At 44.3% G+C, this 25,810-nt stretch overlaps 1 protein-coding gene across 4 annotated transcripts in view; it reads right to left on the reverse strand.

Moving 5' to 3' along the window:
- The window catches only part of SH3PXD2A (SH3 and PX domains 2A), a 235,269-nt gene that overhangs the window by 48,407 nt on the left and 161,052 nt on the right, over nt 1-25,810 (reverse strand). For 3 of the 4 annotated variants that reach the window (XM_066554682.1, XM_066554681.1, XM_066554683.1), the window contains 2 exons: nt 20,534-20,581; nt 11,614-11,745 (listed from right to left, as the gene is read on the reverse strand). In XM_066554682.1, coding sequence (XP_066410779.1) covers nt 11,614-11,745; nt 20,534-20,581 — 180 coding nt within the window. The remainder of the gene's footprint in view (nt 1-11,613; nt 11,746-20,533; nt 20,582-25,810) is intronic. The other variant, XM_066554684.1, reaches the window with a different exon arrangement.

Consider the following 25,810-nt stretch of genomic DNA (forward strand, 5'->3'; position numbering starts at 1 on the left):
TCACCTTCCCTCCCATGAGTCAGTGTGTGCAGTCTTGTCCTTGCAGACACCCAGAAATGCAGACTATTCAGAGTGATTTCCAGGACACTGAATAAACTGGCCTTGAGTTTAATCCTAGGGTTTCAATGGTCAGTGATGGATCTTGCCAAGTTCACATTACCCATGCTAAATCTCCAGCAATACTCAGTTAAGACAAATGGGTTGAGTCTCTCCAAGCAGCTCTGCTCTTCCTTGTGCATGGAGGCCTCCAGTAACATCCAAAAGCTATGAAAGTCCATGTGGGAGAATGAAGTGTCATCTCTGAACCTACCAATGTTCAAGCTAATGATTCAAATTTAATGTTAGATGCTGTTCTTCTAGCCTTAGGGTCACCACTGCATGGAGATTTACCCTGCAACGCCCTCCCCATCACTTCCATTGTGCGTGAGTAGGAATCCTGTTTAGGGCTTTCATAACTTCAGTTTCAGCCTGCTGGAATTTGTCATTCCAGCTCTATTCCAGGTTTGGTCCCTAAGAGGGACCATCCTTTAAGAAGGATACATTTCACCTGCACATATGGTCAGGTTTGAGAGCCAGAGTAGCGCCTCAAGGCCTGGACATCAAATCATGAAGGTGTCACCTTATCCTCATCAGCACAGATGTGTGCCTGACAGCACTGGTCTGGCTAGTCAGGCTGCTGCTAATCACGAGAAAGCAACTTTCTCTAAGTACCAAATCAGTCTGTGATTCTTTAACAAACGTATGGCAGGTGTGTTAATAAAGGAGCAAAGTGAAGCTCAGTCTGCAGCCCGAGTGCATCCTGCACTGCCCTTCCTCTCCAGGGGCTGGGAGACAGGATTGCATCACAGAAAATCCCACCAGCATGCTGACCAGGAAGAGTGTGCATGTGATGGGAGAAGGATCAGCTGGAGGCAGTTCTGCAACTGAATCACAACAGCTTCTCAAAGCAACATGTTAGGGCATCCCAGCATACATTGCAGGGGAAAATAGGAGATACAGATCCAAGTGAGGTCTGGGAAATACTTGCTGTTATCACCAAGATGAAGTTTCACTACATTGCCAATACAACTGCAGTCCAGCTTCATTTGAAATAAAGTGATGTCCCACTGCATGTGCAACTTGAGATGAAGTCACACTGTAACAAGATACAAAAACCTGAACTTGCCAGTAAATGCAGTAAAAAGAAGCCAGCCAGTAAAATAGAGCTCCAAGAGAGCCCATCTCATCTGCTGCCTCTTCTAGAACTGCTCTGGTTAATCCAGTCACAAGCCAACATCTTTCTACCAAAAATATAATTAAACTCTCCACCAACAATGCCAGAAAGTCTGATGTCTCAGCCCAAGGGAGTGGATGGGAAGAGCCAACATGCATCCTTTTGTCATGCCACCCCCTAAACCTCATTGTATTATGGCAATCCTAAGCAAGGCAATTACTCCTATAGGTTTTGCTAAATCTGAAGATGGACAAGAAACTGGTTTGTGGCAATACTGAACTCTTTTTAACATGAAAACCAAAAGCATGGAGTTATGTTGCTGGTCGTAACTGAAATGCGTCTGCTAATGATTAAAGCTTCCATTTCGCTGCCAAAGTATTATTGGAACTGCTTATTTGCTGTGCAGCTTGGGAGAAAAAAAATTTCTTCCATCCTTTATTAATCTTGTCCTCATCTGACACAACAAAAATGCACCATCAGTCTTTTTCTTACTTGGAAAAACAGGCCTGAAAGTCACTCCAAGAGCCAAAGTCTTTGTGTATAATTACTGTCCTGATTAACTAGAACAAAGGGCAGAAAACATCAGTTATTATGCATTAAGTTCAGTATTCTGGGGGCTTATTTAAAGACATTTCATTAACCTGCTTTCTTAAATGGAACTTTGATATTGAAAAAATCCATGAAATAATTAAAAATAAATTCTTTTTAAGGTTTTTTTGGTTGGTTGTTCTTTTAAAAGCAGTCACATCCTAAGGAATGTAGCTCAAAGGGTAACTATGGGACTCCTTGGAAGGCCTCAGCAATAATACTTGTATCTTCTTGGCCCCTGGTAGTTTCTTGCAGCAGTGCTGAGCTGGTGACCTATTTGGCTGATATAGGAAACTCAATCATTAGAAAGTTTATGCATTCTAATATAAAAAGCAGATTTTCCTTGGAAAGATTTTCTTGGGGCAGGTTTCAGGGTCCCGAAACTGGCAGTGACTGCATAAACAGAGTAGGTAATGAGTAAAGGTTCCAAGAGGGGATGCTATGTAATTTTTTTCCTTTCCAGCCTGCCATCCTGGGCTCCAAACAGGGTATGAAGGAGAAATGGGGAGTTTAACTATCTGCCTTCAGCATAGTCCCAGCAGAGGAGGGTTAAATGAGAAGGGAAAGAGGAAGAAACGTGCAGGCAGCTGGAAATTTCAGAAGTGAAATTTTAGAAGTTTCCAGAGGCCTGGTAGATATCCTACAGTTCAGGAGTAGCTGGATGTGTTGTACAGCAAACTTAGAGGCAGCAAAGCCTGTGTGCCACTGCTCCTCCACCCTTACCGACGCGCCCTGTTTGTCCAAAGCTGAAGCGCCTTTATGCACAGATAAGTCTTCAGGTCTGTGGCTTCAGTGGTCACATCCCACCCTCTCCCCAGCAGAGAGACTAACAGGGCAGTCTCAGAAATCCTGGAACAGATTTCATGCCCACAGCTAGCAAATATGAAGCCCAGACAGGCTTGCTCCTTCTCCTGCTCCTAGAGGAGGTCTGGGGGGGGTCTCAGTGCCTTGGATATGGAGAAGTCAAAACAGATGCAGAAGAGAAACAATCTTTGCAAGGGCTGACATTGATATCTTTTTCTCCCCTTTGAAATACATTTCTTGTGGTCTGAAAACAAGAAAAATCTCCTCACATGCTGACCAGGCAACCAGGACCTCTTTCAGTCCTGCCTGTGTGAAGGCTTGGCCCCAGCAATGGGCTTGCTCTGCTGGCACTTGTGAGGCAGGGGAGTTCCTTCCTCTCTTTGGCCTCTAATTCCCATTTCTTGAGAAATCAGAGAAATGTAGATGTCCTCTAACCTACAATTAGATTGGTGATCTAACCACAATTAAATGAGTAGTATATTGTTCTCCTCAAGCCAGGTGGATGGAAGTTGAAAAGGGAACCTGCTTACTTCAGTGGAATGCTTACAAGATAGCATGGAAAAATCCCAGCCCTAGAGATAAATATTTAATATACTTGGTGACTTCCTAGTCACAGCACTCACCCTTCTCCTGAGCTGTGAGAAATTTAGAGGTGTGGGAAAGCTGTCCCACAGAGGCATGATATCAGCTAAAGAAAAGACAAATGAATGCAAAAGTCAAAGTGGTTGGACTTTAGATGTCTCCACAAAATGGAAAAACCCTCTCATCATTGAACTAGCCCTGTCAGAACACCAGTTGCTCAAGATTAAGACAAACAATGGGAGTAAGACTAGAAAAATGAATATAAACCACACATGACAGCCCAAAACATTTGAAAAAATATGTTCTAGAGGGACAGTTTCAAATTGGAAGCTGTTTTATGTCTTAATCTGGAGATGTTTCTTTAAAACTCTTTAAAAAGTGAACACTACATGAAAGGGATCTGATGGGTAGTGTTAAAAAGGAGAATGCTTTAGAGAAACATGACCCCATGACATCTTTTGTGTCCCTATGACTTGTTAATCAATCTTTTCTCTCTATAGGGGAATGAAATGAGGCAGTGTTGCTTGGAAAACAGTAATTAGTTTCTTACTACTCTGAAACCTTCAACTACAAGAGAGAACGAATACTAGGTAACTTTGCAAGGCTTTATAAACACACCAAAGGTCACTTTAGTGTGACATTGAGCTGCTCCCTAATCAAGTGGGAACCCCAATAACACAAGCCACAGTCAACAACTCCATCCCAACAGGCAAAACACCCCCAGCAGCAGAGCTCCAGAAGGTGTCCCAGGAAAGCTCCAGTAGAAGGAGGCACTGCAAAGGGCAGAGTTTTAGCAGACAGACATATTTCAAAAGTTCTTAATGAGCTTGTCATCAAGGAGGCAGAGTAAATACCAACTGCAATTTGAAGCTGGGCAAAGGAAAACCAAGCAAGGATGTCTTTGAAATGCAGAAGAGCTTCCCAGAAGAGATGGAAATGTCACAGCACAGTTAAAGGCACACTCTCCCCTTGTCACAGGGCTGGAACAAATAGCACCAGCAGAAAGTAGGAGCCCACCCTAATCCCTTGGCACAGTGAGAAAACAATAGGCATTTCAGAGGTGGCAGTGGAGAACAACCTTATTTTCCACAGTGATAGAGGACCACTACAAAACAAACAGAGTTGTAACAACCCTGCAGTGATTCCAACACAGAATTGCCTGCCAAGCTCTTAAACAGAAACAAACGTCAATTGCCATGAAAGTTACTAAGTGGGGCAGAGGAAGCCATTTAGATATCACAAGATAGCAACATAAATATCACAAAACATTCATAATTAAAGAATTTTGTTTTATGCAGCAACAGCCCAAGCTGGTGTGGTGATGCTCAAGCAATAGGCAGGCCTAGGAACTTCAGTCCCAACCCCTTATCATTCAAACCTATGTACAGAGCAGCCTTGAACTGCATCTCAGAGGTAACTACTTCAGAAATGTTGTGGCATGATTCCTTTCTGGGCACAGTAAATTCAAGTTTAACTGTGAAAAATCAAATGAGGGCTTCAGCCATACCAACACGTTTTGACTGCTGAAATAAAACAACCAGAAAAAGAAAGCAGCTGCCATCCTCCTTATTGAGGCACAGAGTTAAAAATTCAACCAGATGAGGAAAAAGGCAAGAAAAAAGGTGTTCAGAAAATATCTTACAAAACAATCACCAGAGAACTCAGGGTAGGCTGTCAAGGGCTGCTTCCAGCTTACTCCATCTGCTAAAGTCATTAGACAGTGTCACCCCACCCTTGGGCTCCCAAGGGCAAGAGCAGAGGAGGGAGGGCTCCTCCTCATCTCCTGCTGACCCAGCTGTTTCTGGTGTGAGTGCAAATTCTCTCCATCCATTCAACATTTAGCAAACAGGCCACTGGAAGAGGGAGTGCCTGTTTGCAGGGTTGGTCAGGCACTGTATTCCCAGAAAGGAGCTGATTTCCAGGAGAACTTGGCTAGAGCAAATCATCACATCCAGGTTTACCTCTCTGCTCTAAGTTTGTCCCAGGCTTCCCTTGGAGCCAGCACAGAACCTGGGTTAGTGCAGATGTCCCTGTTCCTCCCATCAATACTCCTTTTCCATTGACTATTTTAAAACAAGGTACCCAGGCTCTCTCCAGAGACAGCAGTTTCCAAGACAGCTAAAATTTAAAATAAAACCCATCCTTTGCAACCAGATGCACCAACAGGATCCTTTGCATATACTGCTGCAGAACAAAGCAAAAGAACAACCAGGCTTGATCGGTGCCTCCAAAAATCCTGAAGACAAAGACACTGCTGCAGTGAGACAAGCAAGTGCCACTGAGCATCCTTCCTCACAGCTCTGAACAGAGCAGCCCTTCTCCAGCCCCAAGCTGCAAACATTTGAACGAGGAAAGCATCTCTGCTTTGCCAGCATTGTCCCTGTTTGGAGAGAGAACTTCTGCAAACACTGTTTTTTATGACATTAAACAACTTTCCAGTAACTCCTAGCCAAAAATTCCAAATCACTCACCCTGCCTCCTCAGATGGCCTGTGTTTGACTGCATTAGTACACACATTGGACAGAAACTGCAGCAGGGCAGGAACTGATTCATAAGTGGATCAAGTAACCTCTGCTGCTGGGCTGGTGCCAGAAAGGCAGGACACATGGCAAGGCAGCACTGCATTCAGAATGCACACTGAAGGATACACACCTTGGCTTTCTAAAGAGGGGCTTGGGGTGGTCCTTCCTTAAACTTGGCTCTCCTTGTTAGAGTTATGAACACTGGCACATACAGAAGCAGCTAGACAAGCTGTCCCAGATTCTTAGCGGGGGCCACTCACCTAAACCTGTCCTCTGGGATAAAGCCAAAGGTGCTAGAGGAGAAGTGTTCAACCTACAGAAGTGTTTGTTTCTTCTCAAATTCCAGGCACAGCTCAAGGACTGACCAAGAAGGGAAGGGGTCCTGTATGAGGGAGTATTTACTTTTTATATCATGACCTTGGTCTCTTACAAGGCTTCAGATTCAAATACACAGACACACTGGGAAGAAGTGGAAACACAGAGAACTGAAGTAGTTTCTCAGAGCAAATAGCAGGGCAAAGCTGGGTGTACAAACAGGAATCAAGTCCTGCATCATATCTGGTGAATTACACTCTCTTGAAATACTACATGAAGGAAAACCAAAAAAGCTCACTTTCTAAAGGAAGCCAACACACACCAATTGCACCTGAAATAAAGCACAGTGTTGGCAATTTCTGTGTATGGTAGCACATCTGGCCAGTGGATGCAAAGCTATTGACAATTCACAAGCAAACTAGGAAATTGCTTTTGCAATTTGGTCTAGAGCTACAGTCACATTTGAAACCTAGAAAGCTGCTAGATTGCCACTTATCTGTTAGAATAAACAGAAGTGTACTGGGTTTGGCCAGCTTTTACATGATAATACTAATGCTCAGAGACATTTTCTAGCAGTGTACACACAGTCCCTTCTGTGTATAGAGGGGGATCACAAAGACAAGGACCTAGAGAAAGAGCAGCAAAAAAGCAGATGCAAGATAGAAACAGTGATCTTTACAACATTTAAAACAAAAAAGCCTGACCAACACTAAAGAAAGGTGACTAAAAATCAATGCTACTTGCAAAAAGAGGCATGGCAGAAGGGATATAAAGATGCAAGATTGGTCCATGAGTGGCAAGAAACCCTATTTCTCTGTTTCTACTTAGAACACTTTAAGGGTGTGCTTTTAGCCAAGATGCAGCAATTAACTGTGAAAGTAGTCTTGGCCCCTTCTGGTACCAAATAAATCCACTTAACCCTGGAAAGCAACACCTTCAAATAAAGGGTGCTGTGCTCCCCATGAAGAGGCAGAAGCCTAACTCCAAAAGCCCTCAATCTAAGAACAGGGAACTTACAATACAGAAGCCAGAGCATCCTCACAACAGGAGAGTTGTGGCCTTTCTATGTCCCTCTCCTAGGCCCTGACTGCAGCCAGTGAGCAGCACCAGTGGAACCAAATGGTATAGCAGAGAACACTGCCAGGCACACACTCATCTCCTGACACTGTGTGGACAGCCAGCAAGTCCCAGGATCTCTAAGCCAGGACTCCCAGAGGAGCAAAGATCTTCCTCAGCACCAAGTCCACAGCCCAGATAAAGAGAGAAAAGCAGCCTCCCTTCCCAGAGATTCCTTTGGGTCCTGATAAAGTTACACTAACCATAATAGCCCTGTTTTACGTATTACATGTACTGTAATGCTGAAAATTGGTCTGCAGTTATGTAATTGCAGAGGAAATGGCTACAGCCCTGCTCGGCCCAGCTGAGAACGCCATCCCACGACGTCTCCACCGCAGGCAGGGCTCCCAGGGGCTGCAGGGAAAGAGCTCCCATCCTGCCTGCAGGCACAGCAGCAGCAGCAGAGGCAGAGGTGCTCAGGACTGTGCTCATACTTCACTGTCTGTCAGGTTTTCCATTGCAAACACTGCTGACACAGTTTATAGCTTGACCGTTTCAAGCCACATCCATGCAAAACTTGGCAGAGAGGGAGCTGCTCTCACCCTCCCTCTTCCACCTTAAAGAAATCTGTCAGATTCCTGCTTTAAAGTCACAACATTTCTTTTCTGCAGCAGAAATACATTTTTAAGTCATTCCATGAGGCTTTTTTTGGTTAAGGTTTAAAAGAAGCCTATGTAGTCGACAGACAGGACTTACGTCAACTACTCACATAGTTTTTCTGAAACAACTCAGAAATGTTTAGATAGTGTTGGACAGAGCAGGTTGATTACACCATGCCTTTAAACAAATCACAGTCACTTCTAGCAAGAAACACAAACCCTGTAACTACAGCCCCTTTCCAGACAACATCTGTAGAGACTGTAAACCTCCTTTTTTCTTCTGATGCATTTGTGACCATTGCTACATGCAGATTTTCCTTACAGCTAAGGAAAAAAAGAAAAAGATAAGTATTCATCAAATACAACAGGCACACTGGGTATTTTGATCTTATAAACAGAATTAAGGTCCGAAGGACAACTTTTGTTGAATCAAGATAGGCGTTTGCTGCAAAAACCAAATGCTGGAGCCCAAGAGCTGGTACACTACTAAATAACTTGTTCTGAAGTATAACAGCTTTATTTAAGTCTAGGAAGGCTTGCTTCCACAGTAATTGCAGCAACAACCAGGTTACAGTGACCCAAAGGTTTCACAACTCAGATTGAGGGTTTTGGAATTTTTCACCACATATACTACACTGACCTTGCTCCTAAGTCATAATACCAGACAGAAGTTTGAACTTCAAATAATGTCCAATAGCACAATAATGAGGACAACTTATCCAACTCTTTCAGTGAAAGAGAAAACCAAATGAGACAAGGCCCATCTCCTATATGAGAAAATTAACACTGAGCAATACTATACAGCAGGCATGACACGCTTAAGGTGAAGCTAAAGAAGCTTCATGAAATACCAGATAAGGCTTCAATAAATCAAATACCAAATATTCCCCCCCTTCTACCTCTGCCCTATACACTGGGCTCTGAACAAGCACAGTTTATGTCCCTCAGGAAAGCACACAATTTGGAAGCCAACATCAGAAAAGACGGTAACTCTAGCTCAGGGCCTAGAAGTGTGCAGAAGAAAACACCCAGCAGGATGTGAAACGTGCACCATCATTTGGAAACTGATTGTGAGCTTCCTTATGTAAAAAGCATAGGGACATTTGACCAGAAAAGAGAAGGTGTTTCTTTCCTATGAAAGCCATGCAACAAAGCCAAGTTAAAGTTTTTTCTGCTCCAGAAAACAAAAGAACCATTTAAATGTCCTTGGCATCAGCAGGCAACCCTATTCAGGCAAGGTTTTAAAATGAAACAGTCATCTGTGTGCCTTTACATATCTAAGCTCCCCAAAGGACAGTTAAACATCCAAAGCAGACATGATATGCTATATACATGTCTGTACATACAAGGAGGTTCAAAGTATTGGCCCAACATCACATCCAACACACACTGTCCAGTCTGAGACGACCTTTCAGCTGTCAGCTAACAAGCTGTCCAGCAGCTCTTCCTTCCTTTCACTGAAGACACTGTCCCTGCTGCAAGTGACATCCAAGTCACCTTGCATCTCCTTTGTATGGATTAGAAGAATGAGCCTCATTTATACATCACAGGTAGAGCTTCACAACTCTTACAAAGCCAACATAACCATACAGTCAAATGAAGCGTTACACATGTGCATAGCCCAATAACCTTATTTTCTTGGAAATTATATGCCCATGTTCTTAGAGGTCATAACCACATCTTCTAGGTTTGCTTGCTTACACTAAGCAGATACTCAAATTCAAGCCATAATTTCTAAATTCTGAAAGTTGACTTTCAACAAAATTTTGCTAGTTTCATTACATGCCATCCAAAGGTTCAGCTGTAGCTGAAGAGACAAGATACTGTATTGAAGTCATTCTTGTGGTATCCTTAACCTAGGGAAGAATTAAGAGACTGTTTGGAGTCCTGTTATTGGAATAACTAAATCATGAGCTCCCTACAAGAGCAGTCAAAAAAGGCATCCAAGCAAGTGATGCTCTCTACATCACCAATCTGTGACTTATGAGCTTATCTGCTGGTTTTTTTTAAGGATATAGATATTTTTATTTTGTACATATATAAAGAGCAAAATCACAGCATGGAATTCCAGGTTGCAGATTTCCTTTCTTGTTTACATGGACATTAAGGAATCTGGCTGCCAAGCATCAGAATATGGTTTTAAGAAGTATAATCCAAATTCAAGGATGTTCCCTGAAAAGAGTCCCATTCCAGGATCTACTAATTAATTCAAACCCTGACATTCTCTATTTCCATCTCTGCATACCATGTGGTTCAATACAATGTGGTCTGAACTGTGCAAGGCAGAGAGGCCACACTAAATGAAAACACAAAGGAACTGTAACTGGAATTCAGACGCTTCTTGTATTATTTAACAGCCCAATTAATTCCCTTGGCTCCACAAGCCATTATCCAAGACAAGGATACCATGAAGAGGAATATAAGTTGTCACACTATAACCAGGCTTGCTCTGATGACAGGGACACCCACTACTGACAATGAGAAGCCACAGGCTTGGAAAGGAGGATGCTTGTCCACTAGGCCAGACACGGTTCAAGAAGTGAAGACATTTTTCCCTCTTCAATCAAAACTACTGCTGTTAATGGGGCAGATGAGCAGTTTGGTTTCCATGAGTTCTGCAAGTGATACAGTCAGTACCAAGGAGATGGGTATTTCTGCCCACACTACCCAGTGCCTTTCCATACACAATCCTTTTGGACTCCACACGAAGACACCAGCCAGCAAATGACTGTATCACTTTGAGCCAAACAAGCATGAGGCTCTCATACAACAGAGAAATCACCACTCCATTAAAAGAAGGGAAAAAATACAATGCATGGCCATCTCTGTGGATAACCTAGCTCTGGAAGGTGAATTTGAACCTCGGATCAGAGTGGCCCAGTGTCCCCAGGCTCTGCTGTGCCCAGCACACTCCAGAGCCTGCCAGTGGAGAGAGCCCTGAAATGTGTAGGCACCACAACGTGAGCCTTGGCTTGAACAGGTCCAAATGTCAGCAGCCCCTCTGGATGAGGACACACAAGTCACGAGTGGGCTGGAAACCAGTCCTGGACAACAGCTCTGGATTAATACACAAGGAGTGCTGGAGAGGAGGAGGGGAGCTGCTGAAGACAGGCAGTTATTCAAACCAGCTGCTAAGCCACTCCAACCACTCACACGTACACAGTCTCCTGCATGTGTTCTGCCCAACTCAAAGCTACCAGGCATCCAAAAGTTCGAGTACAGAAAAGAAATCTATACAAACATTTGCCAAAAATCTCATTTTCCAAGTGCAAGCTGGTTATTCCACGCATGGCAGAAGGGGATTTCATCTTGCTTTTACATGACAGCCTCTGCCTCTTTGCCTCAAAATTCCCCAATTAACACTTCTGCAAGAAGTTTTGAAACTGTGCATGGCCACGTATTTATCTACGCACATTCTCTCCCCTCCCTACTGAGCTCTGGGCCACAGGCTAAGCTGTCAAGCCAAGTTTCATCCCAAGCAATTTTTAAACACTCATCCTATAAATCCTCTGCAAAGGGAGTTAGTAATGGAAATACTGACAGAAACTTGAAGAGACAGCAGGGCAGCTATAGCAGCCTACTATACATCAGCTTCATTAGCTGCAGATCCTTCTCTCCGTCACCTTCATTTTCCATTAGTGTACCTTGGCTAATTAACACACAAAACCTATGAAACATTCTTACAGTAGAAGGCAACATTTGGCCCCCAGCCCAAATCAACATCAAAAAACTTCAACATCCTCTGCCAGACATAGTAACTGTACCAGATGGAGCAAACGTACAGCTAACAAGTAGTGATGAGGAAACTGAAAGCAGAGGAACAAATGCAAAAATCAGACCATCAGAAGAGGGAAAAGCAGCAAATACAACTTACCGCTTTCGTTTTTCTCTATGACATCCACGACCTCTCCAGCCTGAAGGCTAATCTCAGAGTTCTCCTGCTTCTCATAGTTGGACACCACCACATATTGCTCCAGGATCATGGGTTCAGAGCTAGCATCAGCACCTGGGGAAGGGAAAAAGCAAGCCGTAAGCCAGCTTCCAGCCATGGCTCCTTGAGAGCGACCTCCGTCCATCCGATTCACAACAGGCCAACTTGTCACCAGAGCCAAGCGAATCAGCAAACAACCCTGGCTCGCAGCATATCCCCAAATGGCTGGCCATATAGAAACAGCCTCCTCTGGCCCACAACCCAGCAGCACAGAGGGACATTGGAGAGAAGAAGAAGAAAAAAGGGGAGAAAAAAAAATACAAAAAGGAGCCAAAAAAGTGAATTAGTTGCACAGTTTCATGATGGATTCTGAAAATAAACCTCTTCCCAACATGGTTTCCACAATCCTTGCTCCCATTCAGAGAAAAAAATCCTGGGCAGAAGCAGTATAAATCCACAGCTGAGCCATCCCCCCAGTAAACCCAAAGAAGAAACAGCTCTCCCCTTGGCGGCTCAGCTCCTTCTCCACTCTAAAGGCTTGAGCTGAAAGTCAAGAGGGGGCTGTAGATGCCAATCATATTCGTCTGCACTGCAGCCCTTAAATAGAAACACATGAGCGGGGCTGAAAGAGAGGGAGGTGGGGTGGAGGGAGCGAGGGGAGGGCGGGGAAGAGTGTTTACTTGAAACAGAAGAAGAAAAAAAGTTATAGCGCCAGATCGCTGCTCAAACACGGCCGCCCCCTGCCCCCGGCAGCCCCGCGGTTCCGCATTCCCCCGGCAGAGCGGCCCCGCCGGGACGGGGCTCGGCTCCCCCTCTCCATCGCCCCTCTGGAGCCCTCGGAGCCGACCCCCAGTTGTTTGATTTCTCTTCGGAGCGAGGGCTTTCGGCTGTCCGAGCCATTTATGAATGAGAGCAGGCGCTCACGCCAACAGGGGCCACGAAAGGTGCAAAATAATGCTCTCCTCCTTCCCTTCCCCCACATCACTAGTCTTTTTTATTATTATTATTCTTATTTCTGACTTTTTCACCCCCAAACCGAAATCATGCATTTCGAGGTGGAGCCACGAGGCAGGCACAGAGCAGTGCCAGATGTGGAGGGAGCCCTTGGGCTGCCGCATCTCGGCTCTGCAGTGCAGCACAAACAGACCCTGCGCTCCCAAACCCGGGCACAGACCGGCTGTGCTCGGCCTAGAAACCGCCTTGAGAAGTCATAAGAACCTCTCCGTTTACGTCTTTACTTTGTAAGAGCCAACATGCCTTAATGCAAAATTATTTTACAGGTTTTCTCAATTACAGCAGTTTGGGACACTGGCATTATTAACATTTTACATGTTAAGAGGCAGGTCCTGTTGCTCTGGAATAAGATGCTGACTGAAAGGGAGGACTGAAGCAGATACACAACTTGCTGAATGTCCCATTTTATACAACAGGGACACAGCCAGGAGCAGACTTTGGGTTTTCCTGGATTTCTGATGACAAATTGGCTACAAGAGACAGGAAGGAAGCAGCATGGTCTGAAACTGTCCACCAGAAAAGTCGAGGGACTGACAACCAAGCACAGGATGCTGGGTGCTGTATTTCCAAACTCAGCATGTTCATATGTGTTTGGACTGGAGATGCAAAGTGATTCTACAGACAAGTAATTAGCATCCCTGCCAAGAAAGAGGTAAAGAATGCATCAGCCATTAAAACAGCATCCTGTGAAATGAAAATCCTAGAAAAAAGGCAATTAATTCAACTGTTTCCTGAAAGGAAACACTATCACAATGCCTCCCCTTGGACCAGGTTTAAGAAATCCAGAAAATTAGAAGACTTCCTTGCTCCCTAAGCATGCTTCTGCCTCTCCTCAAATTACATAAGTTAATTTTCTTTAAAGAGGAGTCATCTCCTCTAGAAGCTTGTGTTTAAGAGATTTAGCTTTCCTATAGATTGTTGAACCCCAGCCAGTAGCAGGAATAGGAGGAGAAGACCATGAACTGACAACATAGAAATTTATAATACAAATTTTCACCATAGCTATCCATTCCAAATAAGCATCATGTTTCTCTTCATGATCAATCAACCTGACTCATGCACTCTGGTTTAAACCAGTGCTAGCTGGGCTACCTAGAGTACATTGAGATGCTTTCCCCTGTTTCACACTGTTTCCCACACAGTCTTTTCTCCAGTCCAGAATCCAGCAGCATTATAATCTTCCTTCAACCTGCTGAGGCAAGTAATACCTACAACCCCTACTTTGTTTTAGTCTTGAGATAAATACAAGTTTTTTAACCAGAAACAAAAGCTGTCGTGGACTTATGTCTATGCACGTGCACCAGCAGAGAATTCAGTGTGTAGAAAGGCAAGAGGCACCAAACAGTGGCAAGGGGAGCAGGGGACATGCAGGAAGCTAATTGCTAAACCAAAAACTCAAATGCCTTCTTTCCTCCAACCTACTAGGCAGTTTTCATGGGACTGGAGTAAGGAAAAAAGACTGCATTGGCTTGCTGGCAGGAGCAGTGTTCATGTGATGCATGTGTCCCTGCTGGGAACAAAGAGAGGACCAGGCTGGCAAACACCCCACCAGCAGCCACAGAGGCCACGCCAGGGACTGTGTGCCAGGGGAATGCCCTTGCCAGGAAACACGGAGAATCAGCACTTCAAATTCACCTCTCAACTCTGCTTAAAAAAAAAAAAAAAAAAAAAAAAAAAAAAAAAAGGCACTTAAAACAGTTTTGCGAGATAGGTTATATCTGCATTTTCATATCTGAAACCCAGCAGGGTTTCTCTGCCCTGCCTTGGAGGGCATTGCAAGAGGATTTCTTTGTCACTACAGTGGCTGGAGGAACACATACAATTAAGGGATTGTTTTAACAGATGCTTGTATAACTGCTACAGGGCTCCTATTAAGACCAAAAAAAAAAAAAATAGGGTGATAAATTCCTTGTTCTAGGAAGTAACCAAGGTCAAACAAATGTGTTCATTTACAGCTGCAGCAGATCATGCCTAAAAGGATATCCCCCTTTTGAGGCGTGGGGTCCCTGTGGCTCCTGAAGTGATGGTCACCCAAGATTAGGTACTGCACAATGGGGAATATTTCAGTAAGAGCAAAGAAAGGAAGAAAAGGGGGAGGAAAAAACAGAGAAACGACTCCTTCCAATAACCAAAAGCCTTAACCATTTTCTGGGTAGCCTGGTTTGGGTTGCTACTACATTCCCTTCAGGCACAGTCAGTAGAGTAAGGGACTCTAATCGTCCTCAGCCTTCCATGCCCCACAAGCTTTAGATGAATTACTGCTCAGTGACACTCAGGATGCCCACAACATTGCTGCTACACTATGTCAGACTCTCCAAAGGGGATTCAAAAGAACAAGACAGGCAACACCACAGGCAGCACAGCACCAATTACACCCGCTGCCCTGGGCACTTCCGCAATTAGTTCAGGTCTAATTTGTACCACAGGACACAGCATGCATTGAAGAGTAACAGCCTGCTTAGTGTGAGCATGCCAGGGGACAGGGATGCAGCGTGGCACAAGTTCCCCAGCAAGCTTACATGCAGCTGCAATGCCACCCTGACCCAACAGCCCTACTTTTTAAAAAGCATCTTCAGCCCAGGCAGGAGAAATGGAGAGCAGAGGACAGGATAACATTGATGTGCCAGGTAGAGGTCCCCCCTCCTCTCCCTCCAAAAAAGCAGAATTAGTGTTTTGGTCAAGCTCCAACTTGCAAGCCCTCCCCAGAGCAGAGCACAGATTGCTGGCTGAAATAAGAGTTTGCTTGCCTCTCCATTTCTTTTTGCCTCGAGTCCGTTTCCCGGTTAAAGTCTTGAGGATACCCCTCCTCCTCTCCATAGGGCTCCACTTTACAATCCTCCCGCTCCTCACCTCAGCACTTCTCTTCCTGGGGCGGAGCAGAAATGTCATTGGAGCTTGTCCATGCCCCTCGCAGCTGGCACTATTAAGTGACAACAGTTGCACCCTGTCCCCCTCACCAGGCAGCGAGGAGGGAGCATCATTCCTCCTGCTGCACTCGGAGACCAGCAACTACTGGGAAAGCCTCCTAAATAAGAGTGCAGAACATCCGTTCCAGCATCCTCCTCCTCCTCCTGTGTTGCAACAGCTAAGACCTATGATGGTTTTGCAATAGCCAAAAAATGAAAACCACCAACTGGACTCCAAAAATAAAATCATCTGGATATGGGAATGTGAGACTCCTGATCTTTGCCAGATTACTCTGTTGTTATCAGGCTATAAACATGTCTGCTCTTTTAATCCATACAGTGCACAAGTTTTTATATTGCTCTTTCATGATTATCAATCAAATGTTTACAGATTAAGACTAAATGAATTAGTACTGGGCTGGTCAATGGAAGTGCTGCAGAAGCAGCCAAAACCACAGAAACGGCCATTGAACGCCATGAGGGTGAGTCACAGCTGAAGAATCAACTGCAGGTAGTGCAGCCCTTCCAACACGGGCACAGCTGCTGGGGACACGTGCAGAGCCTGCACGCTGGGCTGGCTGGCACCCACGGCCCCCAGTGTCCTGGCATTCCATAAAATAATGGCAGAGCTCTGCACTTTTCCACACACAGGGAGGAGTAACTGCGGTAGCTTGGATCTAGAGCTGCGGTTTCTTGTTAAAGCCAGTTCTTGAAGGGTAAACTTTTATGTATCTCTGGAAAAATCCTTTTGGGGAAGGATGAAGGGAAAAAAAAAGCCCAGAATAGCATCAAGCCTACTTAAAATCCTCAGATCAGTCTAACCCCTTACAGCAATCATACATCCAGCTCTAAACACATGGGATTCCTTCCCCTAAAAACTTCACCTCTTTTCTTTCTTATCAGAAGGACCACATGACTATAATAAATAAACATTAAAATTGCATGTTTTCTTTAAGCCTTCTCCCCGTGATTCATCCTGAGCTGTGTTAAGATAGAGAGCTTAGTTCCATCTAAAAATTGGGTTAAGTGTGTACTGCACACAAGATAAAACAGACTTTGCCATGTAATGCATGTGAGAGTACACAAGAGTTCATCATATCTCAGCAGTGTTGGAAAAGCAGTTCTTAAAATAACCAGTTCCTAGAGTAAGCAGTGAGATGAGACTAATGAAGCCTGCTACAAATCTCTATGGGGACAACATGGATTCAGATCAAAACTGTGTTTCCCAGTCTAGTGTCTCTCTTCTATTAAGTGAGAGGGTTTTTTCCTTGTCTAGGTTATTTTGGATTTTTGTTCATTTTTTTCTTCTTTGTGTGCCCTAAACAATCAGGGCTTTGACTCATCTCCTAGATAGTCCTGCACTACTGCCCTGTTGCCACTTACCAAAATTCAGACTGTATTTATACATCAATTATTCCTGAAGGTAAGACTACTACTGCCACAAGCTGTGACTGAAGGGGATTCATCTTCATCCCTCCCACCAGATAGCAATCCTCCCAGTCCTAATAGTGTTCAGCCTCAGTGCTCAGAGGTTCTTGGTGTAGCAGCCCTGAGCCAAAAAGCTTTAGGGACAGAGACAAAAGTTTATCACCTCCCACAGTTACTTCAGAAACTCAGTACAAATCTCAAGGTCTGGATTATTGCCAATTATAGAACGAAATAAACATTTGGGCAAGTTTATCAAATGGGTTATTAATACACTGTGATTTCTGTAGTTCTTCCCTGAGCCTGGCCAGGTAGCTCTTTTACAAAGCACAAAGTAAACTCTATTGCATTTTCAGAAGAGAATTTCAGGAGCAGGTGACACCTTGCTATTAGAGATGGGTGGAAAGCAGAAAGGGAATGGTTTGGATCTGATCACCTAGGTAATGCAGAAGACTCAAAGCCAGAGAAGTTTAGCCTAAAACCTTGTCCAAAGCCCAGAAAATAAAACAAGATTGAGCATCGTGCACTGAGCAATGGCCAGGTCAGTATGTAAACCCTCTCACCCCAGGCTGGCAGCTGTGATTGATGTACAAGAAGTTTCTCCCTAAGTGAGCATCCATCCAGCCATCCATCTTCCTTGCTCATGTGCTCTGTAAGCCTTTCAGGACATGGGGCAATAGTAGCCAAAACTCTAGCCCTTCTTGCTATCTTTTGGGCTAAATATGCCAAGATCTGGTCTAGATGGTAACTCCATGAGCTGCACTAAGTCTCTCCTAACCTCCTGCCTTGCTGCTACAAACAGCTATAGGGGGCCCACACCAACAGCACACATTGCCACCAAGAAGAGACTGTGATCAGCACTCATAGCAGCAAAAGATTAACTGGATGCCTGGACTCATTCCCCACTACAAGACACACATAGTACTTTCTGTCACTTCCAAGAACCAAGATCTGGGTGAGCCTTCAGGAGTCTGGACAAGTGGCAGCTTTAACTGTAGACTGTGACTTCCAGCCCTGGCGTGTGTGTGATGCACAGCTAAAACCAGCAGCAAAACACAGCCTCCATGGGGAGCACCTGAGGAATGAGCCTGGCCCATGGTAAATGGCAGGAGCTCTCTCAAGCAGCTGCTCCAGTTCAGTTCTTCCCTCTTTACAGCCCTCAGCAGCATTTCCAACGAAATCCTGACCAACAGAAAAATTCAGTGCTGACCTTTGCCAAGTGGAGCCTATTGGTCTCGGGAATTTTATTTTTTATTTTTGATCTGCTAGGTTTTAAAATAAAGCCAAGAAAAATTAGAGGCAGGAGCGTGAAAGTAAAAAGTTGAGTCCTCTTTCCACTCCTTCTTGGAAAGTTGGCTCTCTGAACAGTGATTCCAACCAACTAGGTTACAGGTAGCAACAGTTAAGAATACTTTAGTAGTATTTTGCACACAAATCTGTTAAACTGCTTGGAGATTTCCACACAGCTGCCAAACTGGGTCTTCCACCAGGCTGAAGTCACCAATATACTCTGGCATTCGTCCTAGTCCTGCTCAGTGGTGCAACACATTCCCATCCTTCCACAAGGCACAAAGCAAACCAGCCAAGGATTTTAACAGCAGGCAGAGTGACCAAACTGGAGTCCCACCACAGCAGCTCCCAGGGTGTGGCTGTGTGGCACCCATCTTTTTCCAAAGTACAAAATGAAACCAATTTAATGTCTTGGTTAGAGTCCCCACTATTATGGAGCAGGTTCAGAACCTCAGCTAGAGCTTGGGCAGCATGAAACTGGCTTCTGTTCTCATCTCCAAGCCACAGCCTAACTAGGACACATAAATGTACTATAGAAGTAAAGATCACATCCAAATTCGAGTCTGATCTACCAGCTTGACACGTCAGGATACAGCCTATGGCAGATCTGGACTGAAGAGCTATTTTGGAAACTGGGGATTCATTTGGATGAGAAACTGAAAGGCCACATGAACTAGAACAGCACGGGGAGCTAAGAACTTGCCAAATGTACACAAGACTTTTGAGCAGCACTATGTATCAACATTCACCTTCTCGAGCACCATGCAATGCAATTAATCACTTATATTTGCACACTCATCATGCACTTTTTTTTTGCCACTCTAGCAACATGCATATAGCTAAAAGCAGTAAGCAGAAGGAAAAAAAAATTGTATCTGTTAGAAACTTTGCCTCCTTGCCCTTTGAGAAGGCTAAAAACCTTGGCATTTAGTTTGCCATTTTATATATCACAACATGAAACAATCCCAACAGACCTATTGAGTCAAAGAAACCCAACCTCACCCCCCAGCCAGGTAATCTGAGGGGTTCTTGTCATTTTTCCTGAGAGACACCACCTCTTCTGTTTCTCTCCTGCTCAGTCTCATTCTGTTTTTCTGTCTCAACTCCCCCATGACCTACGAAGCAGCAGGCTCCTGTGACTGAATACTTCAGATATTTCTGCACTTTTATATCCAGTTACCACCCTCAAATTAGACCTATTCTGCAAATATGAGGCAGAACCCCCCAAGAAAATATTCAACTTCTGACTGCTGCAATCACAGCAGTCTTGCTCGCAAAAAAATTCAGACAAGCAAGCACTCATCCATCAAGGATGGTGGGATTTTGTTCACATACTTTCAACAGGGCATGAACTTAAATATTTACCAAATCTGGTATGAAAATCAGCAGGAGTGTTTCCATCTTTCCTTGCCCCAGGACCTATATGTAGCCTTAACTGCTTGAGTGACCAGCCCAGCATCCTGTACAGACACAGGATCTATCACTTGTGATCTCTCCTTCTAAGTCTGAAGGAGAAGAGAATTCTTCTGTGATATTCCATGTCAAGTGACAAATGTTTGCAGAATAAATCCACTGGGTACACAGCAGAAGTCCTGATTCCTTATGCTATAAAGCTGAGTTTTTGCCTTGTATGGGACTACTGCTCCCAAGCCCCTGACACCTCACCTAAAGCTGCTCCCCTGCTTCCTCCTCCTTCCTGACTCACTGCAACAAGGAGGCTGATGCTGTCTTGAAAATTTTGCATCTTAATGAGAGTTTCATCTTTTTCATGTTAAACCACTTCTATTTACTGGGGAAATGCAAAGAGCATTTCAGAAGGATAAGGAGCACACAGTCATGTTTCTCTGCCTTATCCTGACCCATAAAGTTTCTCCCACATAGAATAGTGAGAACACAGCTGTGCAGGTACTCACCTGTGGCCAGACTCAACCCACCACAAAAGGTGAAGCTGCCTTGGACTGAGGCTTTGAGTTGGGCAAGGGAAATAAAACCCTGCAAACTACTAACCCCTGCTAGCAGCAGCGTCAAGGTGAGGCAGCCATCAGAAAAGCAAAGCTCTCCCTTACCAGAAATCATGCATCATGAAAAACCAATACACAAGCAGACAACAGGTCCTGGGTATCCACTGTCAGAGATTCACATTCAAGACAACTCCAAAACCACACACAGCCTGAACTAGAGAATTCTGGTTTTAATAGCATGCAGAACACCAAGACACAAGAATTTACCTGGAGTGACACTCTTTTTTGGAGTCTCAGACAAACTGGACATCCAAACTTGAAATCCAATCATAGGGCAGCCATGAAAAAAGAAAGTAATTAGAGACACAAGAAAACAGTCAAAACCAGTCATATCAGAAGGTCTGAGAGTTAGTAAAGACAGCTTTGAAAGAGACAAAGTTTTTCTTAAGAGTAGTGTTGGCATGACGGGGACTCAGAGGAAGGTCAAGTCATAAGAAACACCCAGTTCATTTTTATGTTTTAGTGGATTTGCAGAACTTCTGAAATTGATCTGTAGGTGATCCAATTTTGAGCTCTAAGAAAAAGATATGCCCTGAGCTTATTCCCAGTAGCTCAGAAGACACATACCAAGAGACAGTTTGACTTATTAAGCCTCAGACCTACAAAACTATTTATCTCTGCAGCTGTTAATCATACCCAAAAGACACATAGACAACTGAAATTGAGCTTAGCAAACACATATAATTTCTACAAGCATCTTGTTACTCTGAAATTGCATTAAGGAAAATAACAATAGACAAATATAGAAAAGAGTACAAAGCTCCAATAAAGGTACATTCAGAGTATAACTAGAAAATCAATTTTTAAACCAATGAATGAGACAGAGATCAGGTTAAGGAGAAAGCTGATCCGAGTTGCTGCCAACAAGGTCAAAATGTTTCCCTCCCCCTCCATGAAATGAGGTAGAAATACTTGGCTTGGGAATTCAGGAATAATCTTCAAATGTTAAGTGTTAATTTTTTCTTAAATACACTAGAAATATGTTTGGAAAGTCAACAGATTTTCCCCCATTTCTAAATAACAAACATTCCCCTTCTGGGATGAAGGGGCAGAAGGGCAGCTGTTACTCTCTCCTTGCCTGGGAGAAGAGACATCTAGAAAGAAATGTTTATATGACAATCTAAGAATTTCCTAAATTCTGACAACCCCAACATGCAATTTGAAAAACTTATTTGCAATGGGGAGCACTGTTCTGGACCCAACAGTTTAACAACAGAGAAGATGAACCCATCAACTAACTGGAGAGAAAAGCAGGCTATACTGGTGGCCTTGTCTATTTGTCACTGTGTTTTGAATTGCAGAGCATCTCCAAGACAGTGAAAAGATTAACAGATAGTAATGTAACAGATTCACTGTACATATGTAACTGAGGAATTGCTAGCATGATACAAACATTAAGAAACAGCTTTCAGACTTTCCCGATGGAAACCAGAGGTCCAAGAAACACATTGCTGATTTCTCAGCACTGAGGGAATGCTGAGGTTTTAAAAACCTTTCTTTAAATTAGGGATACAATTTTCATTATGTAGTTGCACTGCAATTCAAATGGATTCAGTACTTTGACTACTTTGCAGTAAACTCTCTATAGTGGCAGCTTGGAAAAAATCCTGAACTCTTTCAACCATCTGACTCCCAAACCCATGTGCTGCATTGTCACAATACACTGCAAAATACACAGTGGTAAATAACAATAATTTACTTTGGACTGCCATTTAAGAAAAAATGAAAAAGGCTTTGCACTGGTGGAGTGCAACAGGAAATAATCTGGCACAGCAACTTGTGCTGTAGCTCATGGAGGGAATATGCAGCATGTTTCTGTTACAGACTCGGGGCACGCACGGGAAGGGGTGTGAAGGAGTTGTTGTCAGCAACTTGTCTATTAGCTTTTGAATAGACTTCCACTGCCTTCAGAGCATGAGTATGAACTTCAGTCAGCTGTCAGATCTTTTTCCAGACAGAAGAACCTGAATATGACAATGATAAATCAAGCAGATGATGTATTACAAGAGTAAGTGAGGAAGTTTCAAAGTTTGCCCCCACCCAAGCTGCAGCAAAAGACAGAAACACCCAAAGTTAGAGGAAATAGGCTGCACTTAACACAAGTTTAGGGCTACTCTGGATCTGTCTACCCAAGAAGAGAGAGAGTTTAAACCTAGATCAACAGTAGCCATATCGACAGACACCCATGTGAGATCTCACCATAAATAAAGCAATTCTGTTAGCAATTATCAATTTCTCAAAAAAAAACTCTTTTTAAACAAAGTATTTTTTCTCCTTGTCAAAACTATTGGCTTAAGCCAGAAAAGAAGGGCAATATAAGTATTAACTGGTAAACAATCCCACAGGTCACCAGTGTGGGCTTCCCAGCCCAGGAAGCAGCATAAAAGCAGCAGCACTTCTGAGCTGCCCCAGCCTGACAGCAGCTAGAAGTGGATGAGGTTGCTTCTGAAGCAGAAGACAGCCAGCATATTTCAGCTGCTCCTGCACATCTGCTTAGCATTAAACTTCCTTCTTGGGGATTTTTTTTTTTTATTCCAAGACGTTTAAGCTCTAATTGCTACCAGCTTTTAAGAGTCCCCCCTACAAATAATAAAAATATCAGACATTAGTGATAGATTCCACTTCACAGAGAGCTCAAACGAAGAGCCGCGGCGGGAGCCAGCATACGGGGAGGAGGTCAGAGGCCTCAGAAACATGCTGTGCCTGAGCCAACAAAACACAAGCTTTGAACAGCCCCAGGTTTCCCCTTTAGGACAGGGTTTTACTGGAATTCTGCATGAGGCTTGGACCTGGTTTCCAATGGGATTGGTAACAGTAAACGAACAAACCTTCGCTTCCTGCCACTCCTCTCCCCCACCGCCACACGGCTGAACACTGGCTGGTCTCTGATCACTTGGAAGTGCAGGGGGGAGAAATCTCAGTATCTGGAAGGAAAATTAAAGTTGCCTGCTCAAAGCAGGCCACTCCTAGGGCAATGGCATCCCAATTCTGCTCTTAACACCAGTCCCCACAGCCCCTGCTGCCGACTTCAATTGGAGCCAGAACAAACTCCTCCTACCGGAATTATTTTTAAAAACTCAAAAGGAACATGAATCCATAAATTACAGCTAAGTCACGAGGCCGAGGCAGTTGTGAAGAGCACAGAGGAGGCTTTCCTTCAGAGCCATGCTGCACAGAAATAGCAGCACAGCAGGCACGTCACTGGAAGTGGCTGCTGAACCCCATCCCATCGCTTTCAAGCTGCCACGAGGGAGCTGGGCAACCATCCCACGGGTCAAGGGGGCTCCTCAGGTGTGAAAGAAGAGGAAGGAGTTGAAGGGCAAAATTTGAAGACAAAATTAGGCTGGTTGCTATGGTGAACATGAAACATATTATTCTAGATTTCAGCAGAAGCTTTTGTGCTGCCAGTGAGACTGGTTTGTTTGCTGCTCCTCCCACCTCTGGCAAGAGAGCAGGCGCCAGACTGCTGGGGACTAATGCTTTATGCTTGTGATACAGCTCCACTCATCTCATTTTAGCAGCAGACTATTTGTCTTTTGTACAGTTAGAGCAGAACAAGCTTCCACAAAAACCTACAATAGCTGGAGTCAGTCTAGAATCAAATGCATGAGCTCCATCTACCAAAATCCAGACACCATGTTCATGGTACACATCAGTACTGCACATCCAGGTGGGCTCCTGCCCCAGCAGGTGCAGAGGAACTCCTCCTCCATGGACATTTTAGCAGAAGCTGCAGATACAGGTTCCTTTTGTTAGTAACACTGTCAGAATGTCAGTTCAGTGTTGAGCCCAGCATCCATGATTTGATACTGCTGCCAGCACCAGGAGGGACACTCTCCTGCAGAATCACAGAATCAGGGACCATTATAACAAGCATTTTTTAAAACAAAAAGCTGTCTAGCTTGTTAAGCTACATATTTCCCAACAACAGTCCTGCAGTAACTGTGGGCAATTGGATCATACTGGCCATGAGTTTCAGTGTGGTTGTAATTCTGGAGATGTAACCCTTGCCCCAAATGATTTCTGTGCATAGCTAAGAAATTAGCACAGGTCAAAGACAGGCCCCTACCAGTGATCTGGATGTGGCCACCTCGCTTTGGAGGGTAAAGAGTTTAATTACACAGGTATAGCCTGTTCTTTGGAAGTGGCCTTCCACAGAAGATAACAGTCCCAGGACCATTTAACTAATAAAACTATTTTGTTCTCATGAAGCCTTTAACATTACTGGGAATACCAAAATCTCCCAGCTCTTACAGTGCAACTTAAATTACTGAGAAAGGGATTATAAGAACAAGTGGCCATACTGAAGAGATACTGACATCTGGTCCATTTCCAACAGTGCTCTGTTCCATGAGTGCAGTTGAGTGTTTTGCAGACTCATTTTGTAGACTTCTACCCTTCCTGTCTTAATTGGAGAGGTGAAAAGAAAAGAAGCAACGCAATCAGTGATTCCTCAGACTGGAGCTGGGGGAAATAAATGCTTCTTCTGAGGAATGGGTGTGTTCTCATGCCAACAGTGGTATCTAACAAGTCAGCAAGCAGTGGGCTGACCACACTGTTCCTTAAATGTGTCCACTTCTTAGAATTGGCCTAGAGCCTTGTTGGCTGCAATGTTCATCACATATGGCAGAACAGAAAACAGAAGTTGAGCCTGTATTTCAGTTTACATTTTGGAAGACAAGCCTGTATACATGAAGCACTATGTTGCTGTCCTGGGGCCTCAGGTGGGACACCTTACTGCCCCAAGCAGGTAAAGAACCCAAAAGCCAGGCTCAGTCTACTCAGTCCAGGGCTTCTTGCTGGGATTTTGCCTCTACTTTCCACCTTCTTGCTTCCTTTCTGCACTCCTCAGACAAGCAAAGGAACAACCTCCTCCTTCTCTGGACAAGGTGAGGCTGCCCAGTCAAGAGCAGAAAGCTCAGTGAGGAACCCCAAAACCGTGGGGCTTGTTTCTCCTTCCATCTGCAGACAGTGCACCATGCTCAATCCTTGTGGCCCTCTCCAAAATCTCCATCCCCCAGATCCACTGACCATCCTCTGTCAGCCTCTCTGCAGGTTTCTCTACCCTAGTCCCTTCCCCTTCAGCTGGGGCTTGACTCTTCAGTTAAATGGGAAGGCACTAAAATGCAACAGTCCTAGACTAGGGGAAGAAGACAGAAATACTTGGTTTGCTAAGCTCCCCCCAGAAGTGGAAGTTCTTTTACCACAGAATTTCTCTGATGCAGAGTCTGTGTGCAATTGTACAACACAGCTGGAAAGAGGAAAAAGGCAGATGAGCCTTCATCTGAACTGGAACCATTGTCATGCATTCTTGGCTCACACAATTAATTCATTCAGTTAGGCGGAGAACAACAGATAGTCAGAGAAATGGGAGGATGGCACAGAAAGGTTGCGAGTGTTTTGATCTATCTCACGCAGTCCTACTCAGGGCACCCTGTTGAACTGTGCCATTGATGCTTCTCCCCTCAGGCTCCAGAGACACCT

The sequence above is a fragment of the Molothrus aeneus genome, chromosome 8 (genome assembly GCF_037042795.1).
Source record: "Molothrus aeneus isolate 106 chromosome 8, BPBGC_Maene_1.0, whole genome shotgun sequence".
NCBI classification, from domain to species: domain Eukaryota; kingdom Metazoa; phylum Chordata; class Aves; order Passeriformes; family Icteridae; genus Molothrus; species Molothrus aeneus.